Source organism: Salmo salar, chromosome ssa03, assembly GCF_905237065.1.
Source record: "Salmo salar chromosome ssa03, Ssal_v3.1, whole genome shotgun sequence".
In the NCBI taxonomy this organism is placed as follows: Eukaryota; Metazoa; Chordata; class Actinopteri; order Salmoniformes; family Salmonidae; genus Salmo; species Salmo salar.
Genome location: NC_059444.1, coordinates 81,037,284 through 81,056,921, shown reverse-complemented (window position 1 = coordinate 81,056,921; position 19,638 = coordinate 81,037,284). Strand labels below are relative to the sequence as shown.

Sequence of the window (19,638 nt, the reverse complement as noted above, 5' to 3'; positions counted from 1 at the left end):
ACTACTACTACTACTACAACAACCTCCCATTCCCCTACATCTACTACTACATCTACTACTAATACTACAACAACCTCCCATTCCCCTACCTCTATTACTACTGCTGCATCTACTACTAATACTACAACAACCTCCCATTCCCCTACATCTACTACTACTGCTGCATCTACTACTGCTACAACAACCTCCCATTCCGCTACATTTACATCTACTACAACAACCTCCCATTCCGCTACATCTACTACTGCTGCATCTACTATTACCACTACTGTTGCATCTACTACTACTTCTACTGTTGCATCTACTACCGCTGCATCTACTACTACTGTGGCATCTACTACTACTGCTGTGGCATCTACTACTACTACTACTACTACTACTACTACTGTTGCATCTACTACTACTACTACTGCTACTACTGCTGCAACCTCCCATTCCGCTACATCTACTACTACATCTACTGTTGCATCTACATCTACTACATCTACTACTACTGCTGTATCTAGTACTACTGCTGCTACTACTACTTTCCCTCTTGGGGTCTGTGATCAAATCATTTTTTTATGTTTCAGATCCCCACCACATAGGAGGAAGTGATGTAATGAAGTCCACTGTGACCACATCAGCAGTCAGGAGAGAGGGGGAAGAAGGGGAGGGGGAGGAGAGGGAAGGAGACGGGAGAAGTTGGACAGAACTCACCTCTAGCCAATTCAAAATTGGGGGAGAGGGAGAGAGAGAGAAAGGGAGAGAGAAAAAGAGGGAGACAGAAAAGGAGAGACAGACAGAAAATGAGGGAGAGAGAAAAGGAGAGCGAGACAGAAAATGAGGGAGAGACAGAAAAGGAGGGAGAGATAAAAGGAGGGAGAGACAGAAAAGGAGGGAGAGAGAGGTTGGACTCCCACAGAACTCCTCTCCAATCCAGAGCCTGGCTATATAGGTCCTGACCTCACAAGTATTCCATCCACACAAAAGATCCTCAGTGTTCTCTTATTGGACAGTGACCGAACGGGCGGCAGAGGCCAAACAACTTAAGAAACATTTCCTGTTGCTGCGGAGAACACAAAATATGCGAGAGAGAGAGGCAGCATGCCTCAGAGAAAGAGAGAAAGAGAGAAAGAGAGAGAGAGAGAGAGCTCACCTTCTGTTTAAAGAAGTCCCTCTCCTCCAGGGTGAGTGTGTCTGCCTTGGCGATGACAGGAACAATATTGACCACCTTACTGAGACGCCTCATAAACTCCACATCCAGAGGTCGCAGACTGGAAGTGTGAGAGAGAAGGGGGTGATTGAGAGAGGGGCTTTATTTCACCTGTATCTATAGCAGACCTGGGTTCAAACACTATTTGAAATGTCTCAAATACTTTGAGTATTTGCTTTAGCCTGCCTGAAGCGCCAGGTGGGCGGGGTTTTCACTTTTGGGATTTTTCTATTGGTTCCATTGCAACAGGCAAGCTCAATCAAGCCTGACAAATGTATTATCAATTATTTCAAATAGTATTAGAACCCAGGTCTGTTTTATAGCTCTTGTTCAACGTTTTACAGTGTTTATTTGGGTCGACAGTGTGATAGATCCTAGAACCACCAGAGGGCGGTATCCTCCAAGAAAAATACCCATAGCGAGGCCGACACAAGCAGACACAGTACTGTAGCTTCACGTACATACTCTATGTACAAGCTAAACCTACTGTATATCTGAGACCCACATCAGTCAGTGCGTGTCTGTCACTGTCAATTAAACCACACTGAGCCTTGAACTGAGCAGAGCCTTATCCGCCATAGAGCAGTTGGTTGGAGAAACCCAGTCTTCCATAAGTGTGAAACTCATCTGTCTGTGGTTTGTGCAGCTGATGCTGGCTCAGATCACTGCACTAGAAAACTGCCCAGTCGACAAAGACCTTTGGGTCAGACAGATGAGCATGTGCACACACACACACACACACACACACATATGCACACGACACACACACACACACACACACACACACACACACACACACACACACACACACACACACACACACACACACACACACACACACACACACACACACACACAAACACAAAACCTCTGTTCTCATATCGCTCCCATTAGAGTATTAAACATTAGACTAGAACAGTTGTTGGGCAGGACATGTGACAGACATCCGCAACGCTGGAACAACATGAAACGCTGCTCAAGCTATATCGGAGGGGGGGCACAATATGTTAAGGCTCTCGCTCTTGTACATCACAACCACAGAAATGAGGGCAAAGCCTGCAGTCCACCACAGCACTGGAACCCAGACCATTGCAACAAAGGGTAGAACCATCATGGGGTAGATGCAGAGGAGAAGCAGACATAACACAGGACGAAAATTCAATTAAAGGGTAATAGCTGTATAGAGTAGCAACATTTTGGGGGGGGGGTGTAGCTCTGTATGAAGCTCAAATAAGGCCAAGATGTGTGAGCAGCAGAAACACCAGAGACAGAAACTTGGAGCAGGGAGGCAAACACAGGCATTTGTTTCAAGGCCTGGCAAAAGAGAGCGAGAAAGCCATTTTTTCCAGTCATGGAAAACGGGTGTTATGGGACGTGTTGCAACTCGCTGCCTGTGAAACAGGAAATGGAGGGGGGTCTGGAAGAGTAAGTGTTCCCACATCTGTCTGTCCCTCTGAGCTGCAGGAGCAGAGGAGGATCCACTACAGGTCAATCCAGAGCGGTGGTGAGGGGTAGCATAACATGACCTGTACATTCAGACAGACAGTCCTAGACTAAAAAGCGTACTCAGAGAATCTTTATTCTGTCCGGGAATCTGGCCCATACATAGGCTGTATATGTTACACAGAAGGGCACAGTATGACGTTGGACATCATATGTGATATTTGAATGGCACAGCACGGGGCATTAGGTTGTTGTTATAACTATTGTGTATCAGAAAGTCATGCCAAACTCACTGTGTCCTCCTCCTCTGTTTCCTGTTCTGATGATTCAGGGCTTTTTGAGTAGGACTCTCCCTATGACTCACTGCTTATCTAACATAAATCACTTCCCTCTCTCACTCACTCGATTTCTCACTCTCCTTTTTCAATCTCCCAGTTGCATATTCTCTCCTGTTCAGGGACAGCAGGGGGCAGCAGCACTGTTGCACTGACACTGTGCTTGTGTGTGTATGACAATTATTGTGATTGATTACATGCCATTTTTGATCACTCAAAATGACAACTGTATAGAACAGTAAAAAGTGGAAAATCTAAAGAATGAAGTTTAGCTAATAATCAGCTTGACTATCTCCCAGCCATATCTAAACATTCACCTGAAACATTCCACACATTCATACCCTTCACAAGGAAAGTGTGTCTCTGTGCATGTGCACGTCTACCTGTGTGTGTGGTGTGTGCGGATGTGCGCTTCTTCCTGTGTGTTTGTGTGTGTGTGTGTCTGTGCGCGTCTTCCTGTTTGTGTGTGCGCGCGTCTGTGCGCGTCTTCCTGTTTGTGTGTGCGCGCGTCTGTGCATGTGCACGTCTTCCTGTGTGTGTGTGTGTCTGTGTGTGTGTGTGTGCACGCGGGCGCATGCCTGCCTCACCAGTGTCCAGTAGGGGGTATGAAGTAAATACAGCAGTGAACCCGGGAGTCTGGAATCCTCTTCTTCCTGTTGATGTTGATCTCCTCCTGAAGGTACTGCTCATACTGGGCATTAATGAACTTCATGATGGGCTGCCAACTGTGGAGGGAGGGAGGGGAAGAAGACAGGAAGTGGAAGGAAGGGGAGAGGCAGATTAAAAGAGAAAGGGGGAGTTTTGGGGGATGGATAGGGGGAGACAAGTGAGAAAGACAGGAAGAGGGAGTTAGCAGGGGGAGAGAAAGAGGATAGATGAGGTCATACACAGTACTGTGTACACTAGTCATCTAGATGAGATGTAATGGGGTAAGCATTTATATTAACGATAGAGAGAGAGACAGTATCACTCAAAAGTTTGGACACACATTTATTCAAGGGATTTTCTTTATTTACTATTTTCTACATTGTAGAATAATGGTAAAGATATCAAAACTATGAAATAACACATATGGGATCATATTGTAAACAAAAACGTTTTCAACAAATCAAAATATATTTTATATTTGAGATTCTTCAAAGTAGCCACCTTCTGCCTTGATGACAGCTTTGCATTTGGACTTTCTTTGGTTACTAAATGATTCTCTGTGTTACAACATAGTTTTGATGTCTTCACTATTATATACTCTATTATTACTTACATACACCTTAGCCAAATACATTTAAACTCAGTTTTTCACAATTCCTGACATTTAATCTTAGTAAAAATTCCCTCTCACCACTTTATATTAAGAATGTGAAAAAAACGAGTTTTAATGAGTGCAACCTAAGTGTATATATCTGTGTGTGTGTTATATATATATATATATATTTTTAAAAACACACACACACACACACACACACACACACACACACACACACACACACACACACACACACACACACACACACAAAACTCATTTTCAACCACTCCACACATTTCTTGTTAACAAACTATAGTTTTGGCAAGTCAGTTAGGACATCTACTTTGTGCATGACACAAGACATTTTTCCAACAATTTTTTACAAACAGATTATTTCACTTGTAATTCACTGTATCACAATTCCAGTGGGTCAGAAGTTTACATACACTAAGTTGACTGTGCCTTTAAACAGCTTGGAAAACTCCAGAAAATGTCATGGCTTTAGAACCTTCTGATAGGCTAATTGACATCATTTGAGTCAATTGGAGGTGTACCTGTGGATGCATTTCAAGGCCTACCTTCAAACTCAGTGCCTCTGATTGACATCATGGAAAAATCAGCCAAGACCTCAGAAAATTTTTTGTAGACCTGCACAAGTCTGGTTCATCCTTGGGAGCAATTTCCAAACACCTGAAGGTACCACGTTCATCTGTACGCAAGTATAAACACCATGAGACCACGCAGCGGTCATACCACTCAGGAAGGAGACGCGTTCTGTCTCCTAGAGATGAACGTACTTTGGTGGGAAAAGTGCAAATCAATCCAAGAACAACAGCAAAGGATCTTGTGAAGATGCTGGAGGAAACGGGTACAAAAGTATCTATATCCACAGTAAAACGAGTCCTATATCAACATAACGTGAAAGTCTGCTCAGCAAGGAAGAAACCACTGCTCCAAAACCGCCATAAAAAAGCCAGACTACGGTTTGCAACTGCACATGGGGACAAAGATCGTACTTTTTAGAGAAATACCCTCTGGTCTGATGAAACAAAAATAGAACTGTTTTGCCATAATGACCATCGTTATGATGTTTGGAGGAAAATGGGGGATGTTTGCAAGCCGAAGAACACCATCCCAACCGTGAAGCACGGGGGTGGCAGCATCATATTGTGGGGGTGCTTTGCAGCAGGAGGGACTGGTGCACTTCACAAAATAGATGGCATCATGAGGTAGGAAAATTATGTGGATATATTGAAGCAACATCTCAAGACATCAGTCAGGAAGTTAAAGCTTGGTCGCAAATGGGTCTTCCAAATGGACAATGACCCCAAGCATACTTCCAAAGTTGTGGCAAAATGGCTTAAGGACAACAATATGTGTGTGGCCATCACAAAGCCCTGACCTCAATCCTATAGCAAAGTTGTGGGCAGACCTGAAAGTGTGTGCGAGCAAGGAGGCCTACAAACCTGACTCAGTTACACCAGCTCTGTCAGGAGGAATGGGCCAAAATTCACCCAACTTATTGTGGGAAGCTTGTGGAAGGCTACCCAAAACGTTTGACCCAAGTTAAACAATTTATAGGCAATGCTACCAAATACTAATTGAGTGTATGTAAACTTCTGACCCACTGCGAATGTGATGAAAGACATAAAAGCTGAAATAAATCCCTCTACTATTATTCTGACATTTCACATTCTTAAAATAAAGTGGTGATCCTAACTGACCTAAACAGGGAATTTTACTTGGATTAAATGTCAGGAATTATGAAAAACTGAGTTTAAATCTATTTGACTAAGGTGTATGTAAACCTCTGACTTCAACTGTATATACACATAGATAGGATATATCTATGCACATACAAATATAAGCACATTATAAATAACATTTCAGCTATGGATTGTACTGTTACTGTACCAGTTCTCGTTGTTGATCTGATCCCCGAAGCCGGGCGTGTCGATAACAGTTAGTTTCATCCTCACCCCCTTCTCCTCAATGTCTGAACACAGACAGACACAATTAGATTGAATACAAGCACCTCTGAGAGGCCAAATGTACCTCAGACTGTAATCACAACACAGGGTAGACTGAGTAGAGAGTGAGATGGATGAAGTGAAAGATGGAGCTAGAGAGGTGCAGAAAAGAAAGAGTGAAAGAAACAGTGTGAGTGATCTCTTCCTCCTCTCACCGTGGCTGACAGACTTGATATGGATGGTCTTGGGGATCTTCTCCTGGGACGTGGCCTGCACTGACTTACGGCTCACCTTGGACTTGAACAGAGTGTTCATCAGAGTGGACTTCCCTAGGCCGCTCTGCCCTACACACACACACACACACACACAAATAAATACAATAAAGCCACAACTTACATTTTAGTCACTTAACAGACCCTCTTATTCAGAGTGACTTACAGTAAATAATGAGTACATACATATTTATATGTTTGATTCGTACTGATCCCCTGTGGGAATCAAGCCCACAACCCTGGAGCTGCAAGCACCATGCTCTATCAACTGAGCTACACACAATAACAGAAACTCTACAATGAAGGGAAACAGTAGCCCATGCCTTGATTCAAACCAATACCTTCTCATCTAGTGTGACTGTAGGGAATAGACTACTCTGACAATGGTGGACTTCCTCTCACCTTTCTCCAGAACATTCTTCAGACACTCTTCCCACTAACAGGTTCATTCCAGTGGTGTAATGACTGACTAGCATGGCCTCATTATTTCACACTGAGATAAACAGAGTTTAACACCAGCCTGTCACAGCCACTCAGGGGAGAAAGAGACTATTTCACAAGATTTTGGCTGCAGTGGGCGAGAAGTTACAGGTGTCTGCAGTAAGGCCTCCCCGCACACACACACGTTATGTCGGTGCCTTTTTCACAATTTTCTCTGTGGCTCTGATATGAGACCCAAGTACAGAATAATGACTCAGTCACTTGGCCAAGGCCTTCCCTCCCACTCTCCCTCCCGTCCATTAAAGTTGGCCTAAAGGAAATACATGTCTTTTCAGGGCACAGACATGCAGTCTGGGGAAGAGCTCTGCTGTCAATTAAACCCCACTGAGCCTTATCCGCCATAGAGCAGTTGGTTGGAGAAACCCAGTCTTCCATAAGTGTGAAACTCATCCGTCTGTGGTTTGTGCAGCTGACGCTGGCTCAGATCACTGCACTAGAAAACTGCCCATTGTTGATAAAGACCTTTGGGTCACACACACGCACCATAAGTCTATGACGCACACACACACCTCCCCCTGATCTCTTATCTCTCCCGATACAGCAGGGTTCCCTAACTGTAAACTATTTTGTATTACTGGACATAAGACTATAAACACACAGTCTTTATGTCCAGCTCCAAGTGATTTTTTGGGGGAAAGTATTCCCAGGCATAATAGAGAGATGTATGTGAACATATACAAATGGAAGCAAGGTTTGAAATGATTCTGTTTTAGTCTAATATTATATGACTTTGGGCCCCTTTCTGTCCATTTAGTCTACAAATGATTTATAATAATGTTCCGGACCCCATGACCATCCGCTTCAGAAAAAAAAGTCCCGCGGCTGAATCTAGTTGATGATCCCTGCAATAGAGTATTAAAACAGACTGGAACAGCTGTTGGGCAGGACATGTGACCGCCATCTGCAACACTGGGTAGACATGTAACACTGCAGTCTGGAGAAGAGCTCTGCTCTATCAGCAGTAGAGAGGAACCAGCTGGAGAGGGGTGTGTGTGTGTGTGTGTGGGGGGGGGGGGTCAGAAGATAGAGGACATGGGAGAGATAGATTGAAAAGCTGGACTAGACAGAACCCTGAACATTCTAGAATTAGGGAACAACATACTGTGCATGGACCCAAAAGATTGCCTGTAGCATCTGACTACCACCAACATCACTTTTGGCCCCTGGGATCAACTGTGGGTTAACGAGGGAGAGGGTAGTGTTTATGACCCCTGGACAGGTAACACACACACACAGTTTAGTTCACTTTCTGGTTAAGTCAACACAGACTGGAGCTCAGGGCCTCTGGTGTTCTTAGTAAGTGTTCACACACAAACATTAAATAATGGAGGTTTATATGTTGAAACTTCATTTGGGATTTAAGGCTTCAAACAACTGATTAATGACCGGGCCCTCAGTGTCTTGACTTCTGACCTCTAACATTGTGGGAAGTAGTACAGCATCGTCCCTTTACAACACATCTGTGTTAGAGCCTCTCCAGTCTTTCTACCAAGTATGACAATTAACCACTTACTGTACTCCAATCAAAAACCCTTGCCATACAATACATTTTGGATTATTAATCTGTTATGAAAACTCAAATTGCCCGTTCGGGGACCGATGTGATTGTTAAGGAGATGTGGACTATCCAGGCCAATACCAACCCTGTGCTCATGCTGTTTAAGTCCCATACCAGTGGTACTGTATCACATTTTTTAGGGGTCTAGAATTCCCCTGAACGGTTGGTATGAGTGGCTGAGCCTGAAGAGGGGAATCCTGTGAGCTACGGGGCCAAGGTCAGGGCTCAGTGGGATGGGCTGTAGACATGCTGATCCCCCCCTAGCTGAATGGCTGGACCCAAAGTCCAGCCAGATTGTGGAGAGGAAGGACAGGGTATCAATACAACAATACAGGTGTATTAAACATTAATAACCATCTCAGAGTAGTTGTGCTGATCTAGGATACGTTCTGCATTTTAGATAATGAATCAGATTGTTATAGACAGGGAGGACCTGATCCTAGATCAGCCCTTCTACTCTTAGATGCTTGTATCGTTAGATTAGTAGTGTGTGACTGAGGGTCACAGCTGGTTATCATATAAGGAGTGTGGAGGTATCATTAGATTAGTAGTGTGTGACTGAGGGTCACGGCTGGTTATCATATAAGGATTGTGGAGGTATCATTAGATACCGTTCAAAAGTTTGAGGTCACTTAGAAATGTCCTTGTTTTCCATGAAAACATACATGAAATGAGTTGCAAAATGAATAGGAAATAGACATCAAGACATTGACAAGGTTATAAATAATGATTTATAATTGATGTAATAACTGTGTCCTTCAAACTTTGCTTTCGTCAAAGGATCCTCCATTTGCAGCAATTACAGCCTTGCAGACCTTTGGCATTCTAGTTGTAAATTTGTGAAGGTAATCTGAAGAGATTTCACCCCATGCTTCCTGAAGCACCTCCCAGAAGTTGGATTGGCTTGATGGGCACTTCTACATACCATACGGTCAAGCTGCTCCCACAACAGCTCAATAGGGTTAAGATCCGCTGACTATAATGGAGTGGCCAGCACAGACAGAATACAAGCGGACTGCTTCTTCCTTAAATAGTTATTTCATAGTTTGGAGCTGTGCTTTGGGTCATTGTCCTGTTGTGGGAGGAAATTGGCTCCAATGAAGCGCTGTCCACAGGGTATGGCACGGCGTTGCAAAATGAAGTGATAGCCTTCCTTCTTCAAGATCCCTTTTACCCTGTACAAATCTCCCACTTTATCACCACCAAAGCACCCCCAGACCATCACATTGCCTCCACCACATGCTTGACGGATGGCGTTTAGCACTCCTCCAGCATCTTTTCATTTTTTCCTCCTCTCACGAATGTTCTTCTATGTGATCCGAACACCTCAAACTTGGATTTGTCTGTCCATAACACCTTTTTACAATCTTCCTCTGTCCAGTGTCTGTTCTTTTGCATATCTTAATATTTTATTGGCCAGTCTGACATATGGCTTTTTCTTTGCAATTCTGCCTAGAAAGCCAGCATCCTGGAGTTGCCTCTTCACTGTTGACGTTGAAACTGGTGTTTTGCAGGTACTATTTAATAAAGCTGCAAGTTGAGGACTTGTGAGGCGTCTGTTTCTCAAACTAGACACTAATGCACTTGTCCTCTTGCTCAGTTATGCACCGGGGCCTCCCACTCCTCTTTCTATTCTGGTTAAAGCCAGTTTGCGCTGTTTGTGAAGGGAGTATTACACAGCGATGTACGAGATCTTCAGTTTCTTGGCAATTTCTCGCATGGAATAGCCTTCATTTCTCAGAACAAGAATAGACTGACGAGTTTCAGAAGAAAGTCCTTTGTTTCTGGTCATTTTTCAGCCTGTAATCGAACACACAAATGCTGAAGCTCCAGATACTCAACTGGTCTAAAGAAAGCCAGTTTTACTGCTTTATTAATCAGAACAACAGTTTTCAGCTGTGCTAACATAATTGCAAAAGGGTTTTCTAATGATCAATTAGCCTTTTAAAATGATAAACTTGGATTAGCTAACAACGTGCCATGGGGAACACAGGAGTGATGGTTGCTGATAATGGGCCTCCGTACGCCTATGTAGATATTCCATTAAAAAAATCTGCCCTTTCCAGCTACAATAGTAATTTACAACAATAACAATGTCTACACTGTATTTCTGATCAGTTTGTTATTTTAATGGAATTTTGTTTTTGCCTTTCTTTCAAAAACAAGGACATTTCTAAGTGACCCCAAACTTTTGAACGGTAGAGAATATATATATATATATATATATATATATATATATATATATACACACACACGTGTGTGTCCATCTGCCAGGGTCTCATGTCTTTAGTGATGGCGTAGCCTACAGTCAGCCCTGAGCTGAAAGGGTGGCACGTTGCCGAGCTCCCAGGACACCAGGACCAACCACAGGGGAATGTGAGAGGAATGTAGATTTGTAGGCAGACTCCACATCACAGAGAGAGAGAGAGAGAACAGACACTAACCCTGGGCCCTGCCTCACCCCTCAACCCCCTCATTACCCTACCCACACACCCTCTCACCCACTTCCAGTGCAGTACAGAAAAGTAGGCTGAAGAACATGTAGATGTGTCCCACTCAGCGGAACTACTGTATACTGACCTTTCTAAAGAGGATTCAAAATGCAGTTCCATGTAGGACACACCACTATACAGTATGGGGGATTCTTAGGAGACAGTTCCATGTAGGACACACCACTATACAGTATGGGGGATTCTTATGAGACAGTTCCATGTAGGACACACCACTATACAGTATGGGGGATTCTTAGGAGACAGTTCCATGTAGGACACACCACTATACAGTATGGAGGATTCTTATGAGACAGTTCCATGTAGGACACACCACTATACAGTATGGGGGATTCCTATGAGACAGTTCCATGTAGGACACACCACTATACAGTATGGGGGATTCCTATGAGACAGTTCCATGTAGGACACACCACTATACAGTATGGGGGATTCTTATGAGACAGTTCCATGTAGGACACACCACTATACAGTACGGGGGATTCTTATGAGACAGTTCCATGTAGGACACACCACTATACAGTACGGGGGATTCTTATGAGACAGTTCCATGTAGGACACACCACTATACAGTATGGGGGATTCTTATGAGACAGTTCCATGTAGGACACACCACTATACAGTATGGGGGATTCCTATGAGACAGTTCCATGTAGGACACACCACTATACAGTATGGGGGATTCCTATGAGACAGTTCCATGTAGGACACACCACTATACAGTATGGGGGATTCCTATGAGACAGTTCCATGTAGGACAATACTATACAGTATGGGGGATTCTTATGAGGCATGATTGATGTGAGAGGAGTGTCGTGTACTTTTCATTCCAACTCTTCATCCTTTCTATATATCCTCTGTATAATACACACTGAACAAAAATCAAACATTTTCCATTCGCGCAAAAAAGCTTATTTCTCTCAAATTTTGTGCACAAATATGTTTACATCCCTGTTAGTGAGGATTTCTCCTTTACCAAGATAATTCCTCCACTTGAAAGGTGTGGCATATCAAGAAGCTGATTAAAAAGCATGATCATTACAGAGGTGCACCTTGTGCTGGGGACAACAAAAGGCCACTATAAAATGTGCAGTTTTGTCACACAACACAATGCCACAGATGTCTCAAGTTGAGGGTAGCGTGCAATTGGCATGCTGACTACAGGAATGTGCACCAGAGCTGTTGCCAGAGAATTGAATGTTCATTTCTCTACCATAAGCTGCGTCCGATGTCGTTTTTGAGAATTTGGCAGTACGTTCAACCGGTCTCACAACCGCAGACCACATGTAACCACGTCAGCCCAGGACCTCCACATCCGGCTTCTTCACCTGCGGGATTGTCTGAGGGGGAGTGGGGGTGGTGCTGAGGAGTATTTCTGTCAGTAATAAAGCCCTTTTGTGGGGAAAAACTCATTCTGATTGGCTGGGCCTGGCTGACAAGTGGGTGGGCCTACGCCCTCCAAGGCCCAACCATGGCTGTGCCCCTGCCCAGTCGTGAAATCCATAGATTAGGGCCTAATGAATTTATTTCAATTGACTGATATCCTTATATGAACTGTAACTCAGTAAAATCGTTGAAATTGTTGCATTTATATTTTTGTTCAGTACACTTATTATATACCAGAGCAGTCTGTAGCAGAGAAATTCAAACATTAACCTAACGTCCTGTATTCTGTCTCCTTCCCTACAGCTCTGTTCTCACAGGCAGACTTAAATGACAAATTACACCTGAGTGCACATATACACTGCAGGAGAATAAGTGGTCATTTTGCATTTTCTTTTCCATGGATGAGTCTGCATCCTCCTTCCTTGAAGTACCCCTGTAGGCTGTAGTCTAAGTGAGACGTTTTATCCACGGAAAGAACCCACAGAGCAGACTGACAGTCGCGACATCATCAAATGGAGACATGGTGTGGAGACAGCATGGCAAAGGGGTTTTATAGTGGCTGGTCTCTGGTGAAGGAAGGTGTGTGTTGTAAAAATCGACCGTTTCAGAAAGGAGCCATCACACACTGATGTGGGAGTGTCAAAAGACTGTATGTGTGTGTGTGTGTGGGGGGGGGGTAAATGTGTGTGTGTGTGAAAATGAGAGCGTTCTTAGAGAGATCATCTTGTTAAATTAGAGATATATCCTCCTTGAATAACACAGGAGAGGATAACAGCCTCTCACTGTAACCACAACCTGGTCCCTATCACACACCACCACCTTCTGGCATGTGTTTCTTCAGGCTGGATAACAGCAGACCAGGATCTTGAGCTCATTTGATGTAAACCTATGATCATATACAGTACACATGCATTCGTCTCTCACCATGTTAACTCATCCTCTACCATGATGTTGTGCTGATTGTGTGTGTGTGTGCGTGTGTGTGCGTGTCTGTATGGCATTTGCATTGCTTGCTCGATGGCGTTTTAGGCTGGGTATTTGTAAAGCACAGGTGATGTAAAAGGGCTTTATAAAATAAATGTGATTGATTGAATTTGATCTGTTTGTGTTGGTGTGTTCTCTCTCTTCATGTTAACTCACCTACTACCATGATGTTGAGTTCGAAGCCCTGTTTCATGGCTTTCCTCCGCATCTGTTCCAGGATGGCATCGATGCCCACATAGCTGAAGTCCCCCATGCCAGGACCTGGCACAGGCTTCTCCGCCTGGCACGCTGCGGGCACCGCCGGGGGTGGCATCATCTCGGGCACGGCCACCTCAGACATGGCTCTACTGCTGTAGCTGGTAGTGACCTCTGACCCTGAGGAGAGAGGGAGAGAGAAATACATATCAGTACAAGTGGATAAACCATTTATTTCCTCTCGTGTGATCATGTATCTTTGAAACATACTGGACACATTACATGAGCTTCCTACTGTGAAATAAAGAAAATCATTTAAAGTAGCAAGATAACAAAACCCTTATACATTCAAGTAACCAACTTATACAGTTAGTATACTCCACTAAACATATACAGTGAGTATAACATAAGAATAGCAGAACCATATTGCTGTGTCATCAGAAACAAGTGAAGGAGTTGGAAGGATAGGTTTTCTTCACAGCTGTGAGGAGCTAGTTACGAGCTAGACATAATAACCTAGCTAGACCTGGGCTAGAGACCACACACTAGTCTGAACAAATATCCATACATTAGGACCTAACATGGGCCAAAGCCCTGCTAATACTAACAGACAACTACCTGTGGTATGTGTGTGTGTTGGAGCTGGGGAGACAGTGTAAAAGTTGACAAGGTGTAGACTAGCAGACCATAAACTAAGGAAATTTAAAGAAAGCCCCCCCCCCCATGCCTTCTGCAGTACTGAACCAACCGTGTTTCAGCACCACCCAGAGCCTTCTGAAGTACTGAACCAATCGTGTTTCAGCACCACCCAGAGCCTTCTGAAGTACTGAACCAATCGTGTTTCAGCACCACCCAGAGCCTTCTGAAGTACTGAACCAATCGTGTTTCAGCACCACCCAGAGCCTTCTGAAGTACTGAACCAATCGTGTTTCAGCACCACCCAGAGCCTTCTGCAGTCACACACTTACTCAACAGTCATACTGAAGTAAACAGTCTCTACTGAGGGTTAGATACACAGTACATGTTTGTCTGAAGACTGCAGGACTTGTATACATTCATAGAATAATATTCTGTATATTTTCCTGAGTTACAGGAGGACCCCCCTGCAGATTCTAACTCAAGTTAACTATGTATGCTGGGTGGTGCCTGATCACCAGGCATATTGTTTAATATGGTGTGTCCTGCTGATGAGAGAGTGAAAAAGAGAGAAATCACTGGGGCTGTAACCTGGCCTACTCACAACTCTGGAATCAACAGTGCTATTAAGGATGACTGACAAACACACAAACGTCAAGGAGGACAGTCAGCTCCTGTCTTGGAGCCACCATGGCAGGCTGCCAAGAATTTTACAGCCATCAAGATTCCATCCCTCCTCCCTCCAGCTAGTTACAACTCCGATAACAACAACACTGAAGAGAGAAACCCAGGAAAATCCCAGAGTTCACTGTAAAGACTACTACTACACTGGGTTCTGGTAGGAAGATAATAGGCTAGTATATCGTGTTCCCTGATAACACTTGATACCAGTCTGTTTTCAAAAGAAAAGTCTTGTGAATTGAGTATGATGTCAAAGTAAATGTTTCTATAGAAACAGGCAGAGTTAGAGACACACCTAGCCTATAGGGAACTAGCTCTAGCTGGCCTCCACACCACTTCCCCATCCTGGTCCAGACACCAGTCAACAGTTATGCAGGACCCTCTCCTCTAGTAGTTTCCACTGCAACAGGTACAGAATAATACTGATCAACATTCACTATTCTAACTTCCAATACCTGGCTCTACCCTGCGCTTACAGTTCTTGACTGGCATATGAGGGTGGTTGGTCATAGATAGATCTGGTGACCAGAATGTTTGTGCTTCAGCCAACTCTTCTGTCATGTGTGTTGTCATGGCATACAGTAGAAGAAAGGATGACTGAGGAGTTGGCTGAAGCACAAACAGACCTGGTGACCAGGCTATCTACAGTACCAGTCCAAAGTTTGGATACACCTACTCATTCAAGGGTTTCTTTATTTTTACTATATTCTACATTGTAGAATAATAGTGAAGACATCAAAACTATGAAATACAACATACGGAATCATGTAGTAACCAAAAACGTGTTTAACAAATACAAATATATTTGAGATTCTTCAAAGTAGCCACTCTTTGCCTTGATGACAGCTTTGCGCACTCTGGGCACTCTCAACCAGGAACCAATTCTTCACCTGGAATGCTTTTCCAACAGTCTTGAAAGAGTTCACACATATGCTGAGCACTTGTTGGCTGCTTTTCCTTCACTCTGCGGTCCAACCCATTCCAAACCATCTCAATTGGGTTGAGGTCAGGTGATTGAGGAGGCCAGGTCATCTGATGCAGATGATGCAAATGATAGTCCTACTAAGCGCAAACCAGATGGGATAGCTACTCTGCGTCTCACAAAGACACGGCGGTTGAAACCAAAAATCTAAAATTTGGACTCCGACCAAAGGACAGACTTCCACTGGTCTTATGTCCATTGCTCGTGTTTCTTGGCCCAAGTAAGCATCTTCTTATTATTGGTGTCCTTTAGTAGTGGTCTCTTTGCAGCAATTCGACCATGAAAACCTGATTCACGCAGTCTCCTCTGAACAGTTGACAATGAGATATGTCGGTTACTTGAAATTTATTTGGGATGCATTTTCTGAGGCTGGTAACTCCAATGAACTCTGGGTCTTCGTTTCCTGTGGCTGTCCTCATGAGAGCCAGTTTCATCATAGCGCCTGATGGTTTTTGCAACTGCACTTATAGAAATGTTCAAAGTTCTTGACATTTTCCAGATAGACTGATCTTCATGTCAAAGTAATGATGGACTGTCGTTTCTCTTTGCTTATTTGAGCTGTTCTTGCCATAATATGGACTTCGTATTTTACCAAATAGGGCCATCTTCTGTATACCACCCCTACCTTGTCACAACACAACTGATTGGCTCAAACGCATTAAGGAAAGAAATTCCACAAATGAACTTAACAAGACACACCTGTTAATTGAAATGTATTCCAGGTGACTACCTCATGAAGCTGTTTGAGAGAATGCCAGGAGTGTGCAAAGCTGTCATCAAGGCAAAGGGTGGCTACTTTGAAGAATCTGAAATACACTGCTCAAAAAAATTAAGGGAACACTAAAATAACACATCCTAGATCTGAATGAATGAAATAATCTTATTAAATACTTTTTTCTTTACATAGTTGAATGTGCTGACAACAAAATCACACAAAAATAATCAATGGAAATCCAATTTATCAACCCATGGAGGTCTGGATTTGGAGTCACACTCAAAATTAAAGTGGAAAACCACACTACAGGCTAATCCAACTTTGATGTAATGTCCTTAAAACAAGTCAAAATGAGGCTCAGTAGTGTGTATGGCCTCCACGTGCCTGTATGACCTCCCTACAACGCCTGGGCATGCTCCTGATGAGGTGGCGGATGGTCTCCTGAGGGATCTCCTCCCAGACCTGGACTAAAGCATCCGCCAACTCCTGGACAGTCTGTGGTGCAACGTGGCGTTGGTGGATGGAGCGAGACATGATGTCCCAGATGTGCTCAATTGGATTCAGGTCTGGGGAACGGGCGGGCCAGTCCATAGCATCAATGCCTTCCTCTTGCAGGAACTGCTGAGGATGTTGCAGGCAGCAGAACGTTCTCTATGGCGTCTCCAGACTCTGTCACGTCTGTCACATGTGCTCAGTGTGAACCTGCTTTCATCTGTGAAGAACACAGGGCGCCAGTGGCAAATTTGCCAATCTTGGTGTTCTCTGGCAAATGCCAAAAGTCCTGCACGGTGTTGGGCTATAAGCACAACCCCCACCTGTGGACGTCGGGCCCTCATACCACCCTCATGGAGTCTGTTTCTGACCGTTTGAGCAGACACATGCACATTTGTGGCCTGCTGGAGGTCATTTTGCAGGGCTCTGGCAGTGCTCCTCCTGCTCCTCCGTGCACAAAGGCGGAGGTAGCGGTCCTGCTGCTGGGTTGTTGCCCTCCTACGGCCTCCTCCACGTCTCCTGATGTACTGGCCTGTCTCCTGGTAGCGCCTCCATGCTCTGGACACTACGCTGACAGACACAGCAAACCTTCTTGCCACAGCTCGCATTGATGTGCCATCCTGGATGAGCTGCACTACCTGAGCCACTTGTGTGGGTTGTAGACTCCGTCTCATGCTACCACTAGAGTGAAAGCACCGCCAGCATTCAAAAGTGACCAAAACATCAGCCAGGAAGCATAGGAACTGAGAAGTGGTCTGTGGTCACCACCTGCAGAACCACTCCTTTATTGGGGGTGTCTTGCTAATTGCCTATAATTTCCACCTGTTGTCTTTTCCATTTGCACAACAGCATGTGAAATGCATTGTCAATCAGTGTTGCTTCCTAAGTGGACAGTTTGATTTCACAGAAGTGTGATTGACTTGGAGTTACATTGTGTTGTTTAAGTGTTCCCTTTATTTTTTTGAGCACTGTATAAAATTTGTTTAACACTTTTTTGGCTACTACATGATTGTTTTATTTGTTATTTCATAGTTTTGATGTCTTCACTATTATTCTACAATGCAGAAAATAGTAAAATAAAGAAAAACCCTTGAATGAGTAGGTGTGTCCAAACTTTTGACTGGTACTGTATGTCCAGCTAACCTCATATGCCAGTCACGTACTGTAAACAGAGTTACTTACAAAAGGCTCTGACTGATGTAAAAGACTCATTGGGTGAGGTTAGGTGCAATGCCTTATCTCCATGGTTACAGAGACAAGACGACGCAGTGACCATCCCAAATAGAGTCACTGCTCAGCCCTTTCCCTTCCCATCAGGGGACACCGCAGAACCCCTTTGGAGAGGACAGGGCATAACTCTATCTGACCATGGTACAGAACTGCTATGATGAGTGTTACAACAGGCTCTGCAAGGTGAGGAGTGAAGGATCATGGTTAACAAGGCGACAGAGTCTCGACCCTCTCTTCGTTAAATAAGAGTCACAGCTGGTCTCTTTTTCCTTCCCTCTTCAGGGGACACTGCAGCACCCCTTTGGGAGGATGGGCAATACATGTACCGGTCTGTTCCCTCTACAGGGAGCCAGAGAGCTGGGTACGTCTTGGCTGTGTTTGGGCCTGTTTAACAAGTAAATAGAAACACACACTAATCTCCCATTCCTGGTTGTTAAGAAACATTTAGTTTCGAGGGTTTAGAGGGTGACACTCTATAGGAACGTGACGATACCAGTATCACGATTCAAAGGATTGTAACAACCCTAGCTTTGTACGTTGACAGCTCATGAACCAGATGACACTAGGTACACTACCAACCAACAGCACATACAAGAGGACCAGACAACCTTTGTCTGACTGCACTGCTAAAACGTTGTGCAACTTGGTGAAGTAAATGTAGCCTTTGTTTAACCACAATCAAATCCCTGGAGGTTAAAACCCCTCTTCAAGGAGACCTGGAAATTAAGTAAACTAACTCCAAAAACTCGACAGCAGGGGTATTCAACTCTTACCCTACGACGTACGGGGCCTGCTGATTTTCTGTTCTACCTGATAGTTAACTGCACATACCTGATGTCCCAGGTCTAAATCAGTCCCTGGTTAGAGGGGAACAATGAAAAAAAGGCAGTGGAACTGGCTTCCTAGTCCAGAGTTGAGTTTGAGGGCTCTACAGTATGTCAGCCAATATGTCTTGCCAAAGTGCATAACATGGAACTGATTGGATGTAGTATTTGATATTCCGGGATGCCTTGGCCTGCGCTGTGCAGCGCCGAAACATAGGTGTCTGAGTGCTTTTTGGAAAATGACCCTATAAATCTGAAATGACCCTAACCCCTTCATTAGCCAGAACATCTGGTTGGCAATTTAACCTAAACAGCTGGGAGACATTAGCAGCACATTATCTCACGGGGACAGGGAGAGAAGGTTAACCAGACAAGAAAAGCAGAGGAATGGATGAGGGTCGTGTGTGTCTCATCTTTAAAAACATGTCATCCATTGAGTATGGTTCCAGTCGGTTTCCCAGAATGTGAACAACCTCGACATTATCA

The 19,638-nt window shown here is 44.1% G+C and overlaps 1 protein-coding gene across 7 annotated transcripts in view; it reads right to left on the bottom strand.

Annotated features, from left to right (window-relative positions):
* LOC106606602 (septin-9) overlaps positions 1-19,638 on the bottom strand; it is a 157,842-nt gene that overhangs the window by 15,706 nt on the left and 122,498 nt on the right. For 6 of the 7 annotated variants that reach the window (XM_014202917.2, XM_045715576.1, XM_014202919.2 and 3 more), the window contains 5 exons: positions 13,554-13,772; positions 6,402-6,530; positions 6,131-6,212; positions 3,561-3,698; positions 1,139-1,256 (listed from right to left, as the gene is read on the bottom strand). In XM_014202917.2, coding sequence (XP_014058392.1) covers positions 1,139-1,256; positions 3,561-3,698; positions 6,131-6,212; positions 6,402-6,530; positions 13,554-13,772 — 686 coding nt within the window. Of the gene's footprint in view, positions 1-1,138; positions 1,257-3,560; positions 3,699-6,130; positions 6,213-6,401; positions 6,531-13,553; positions 13,773-16,586; positions 16,591-19,638 lie in introns of all 7 variants that reach the window. The other variant, XM_045715577.1, reaches the window with a different exon arrangement.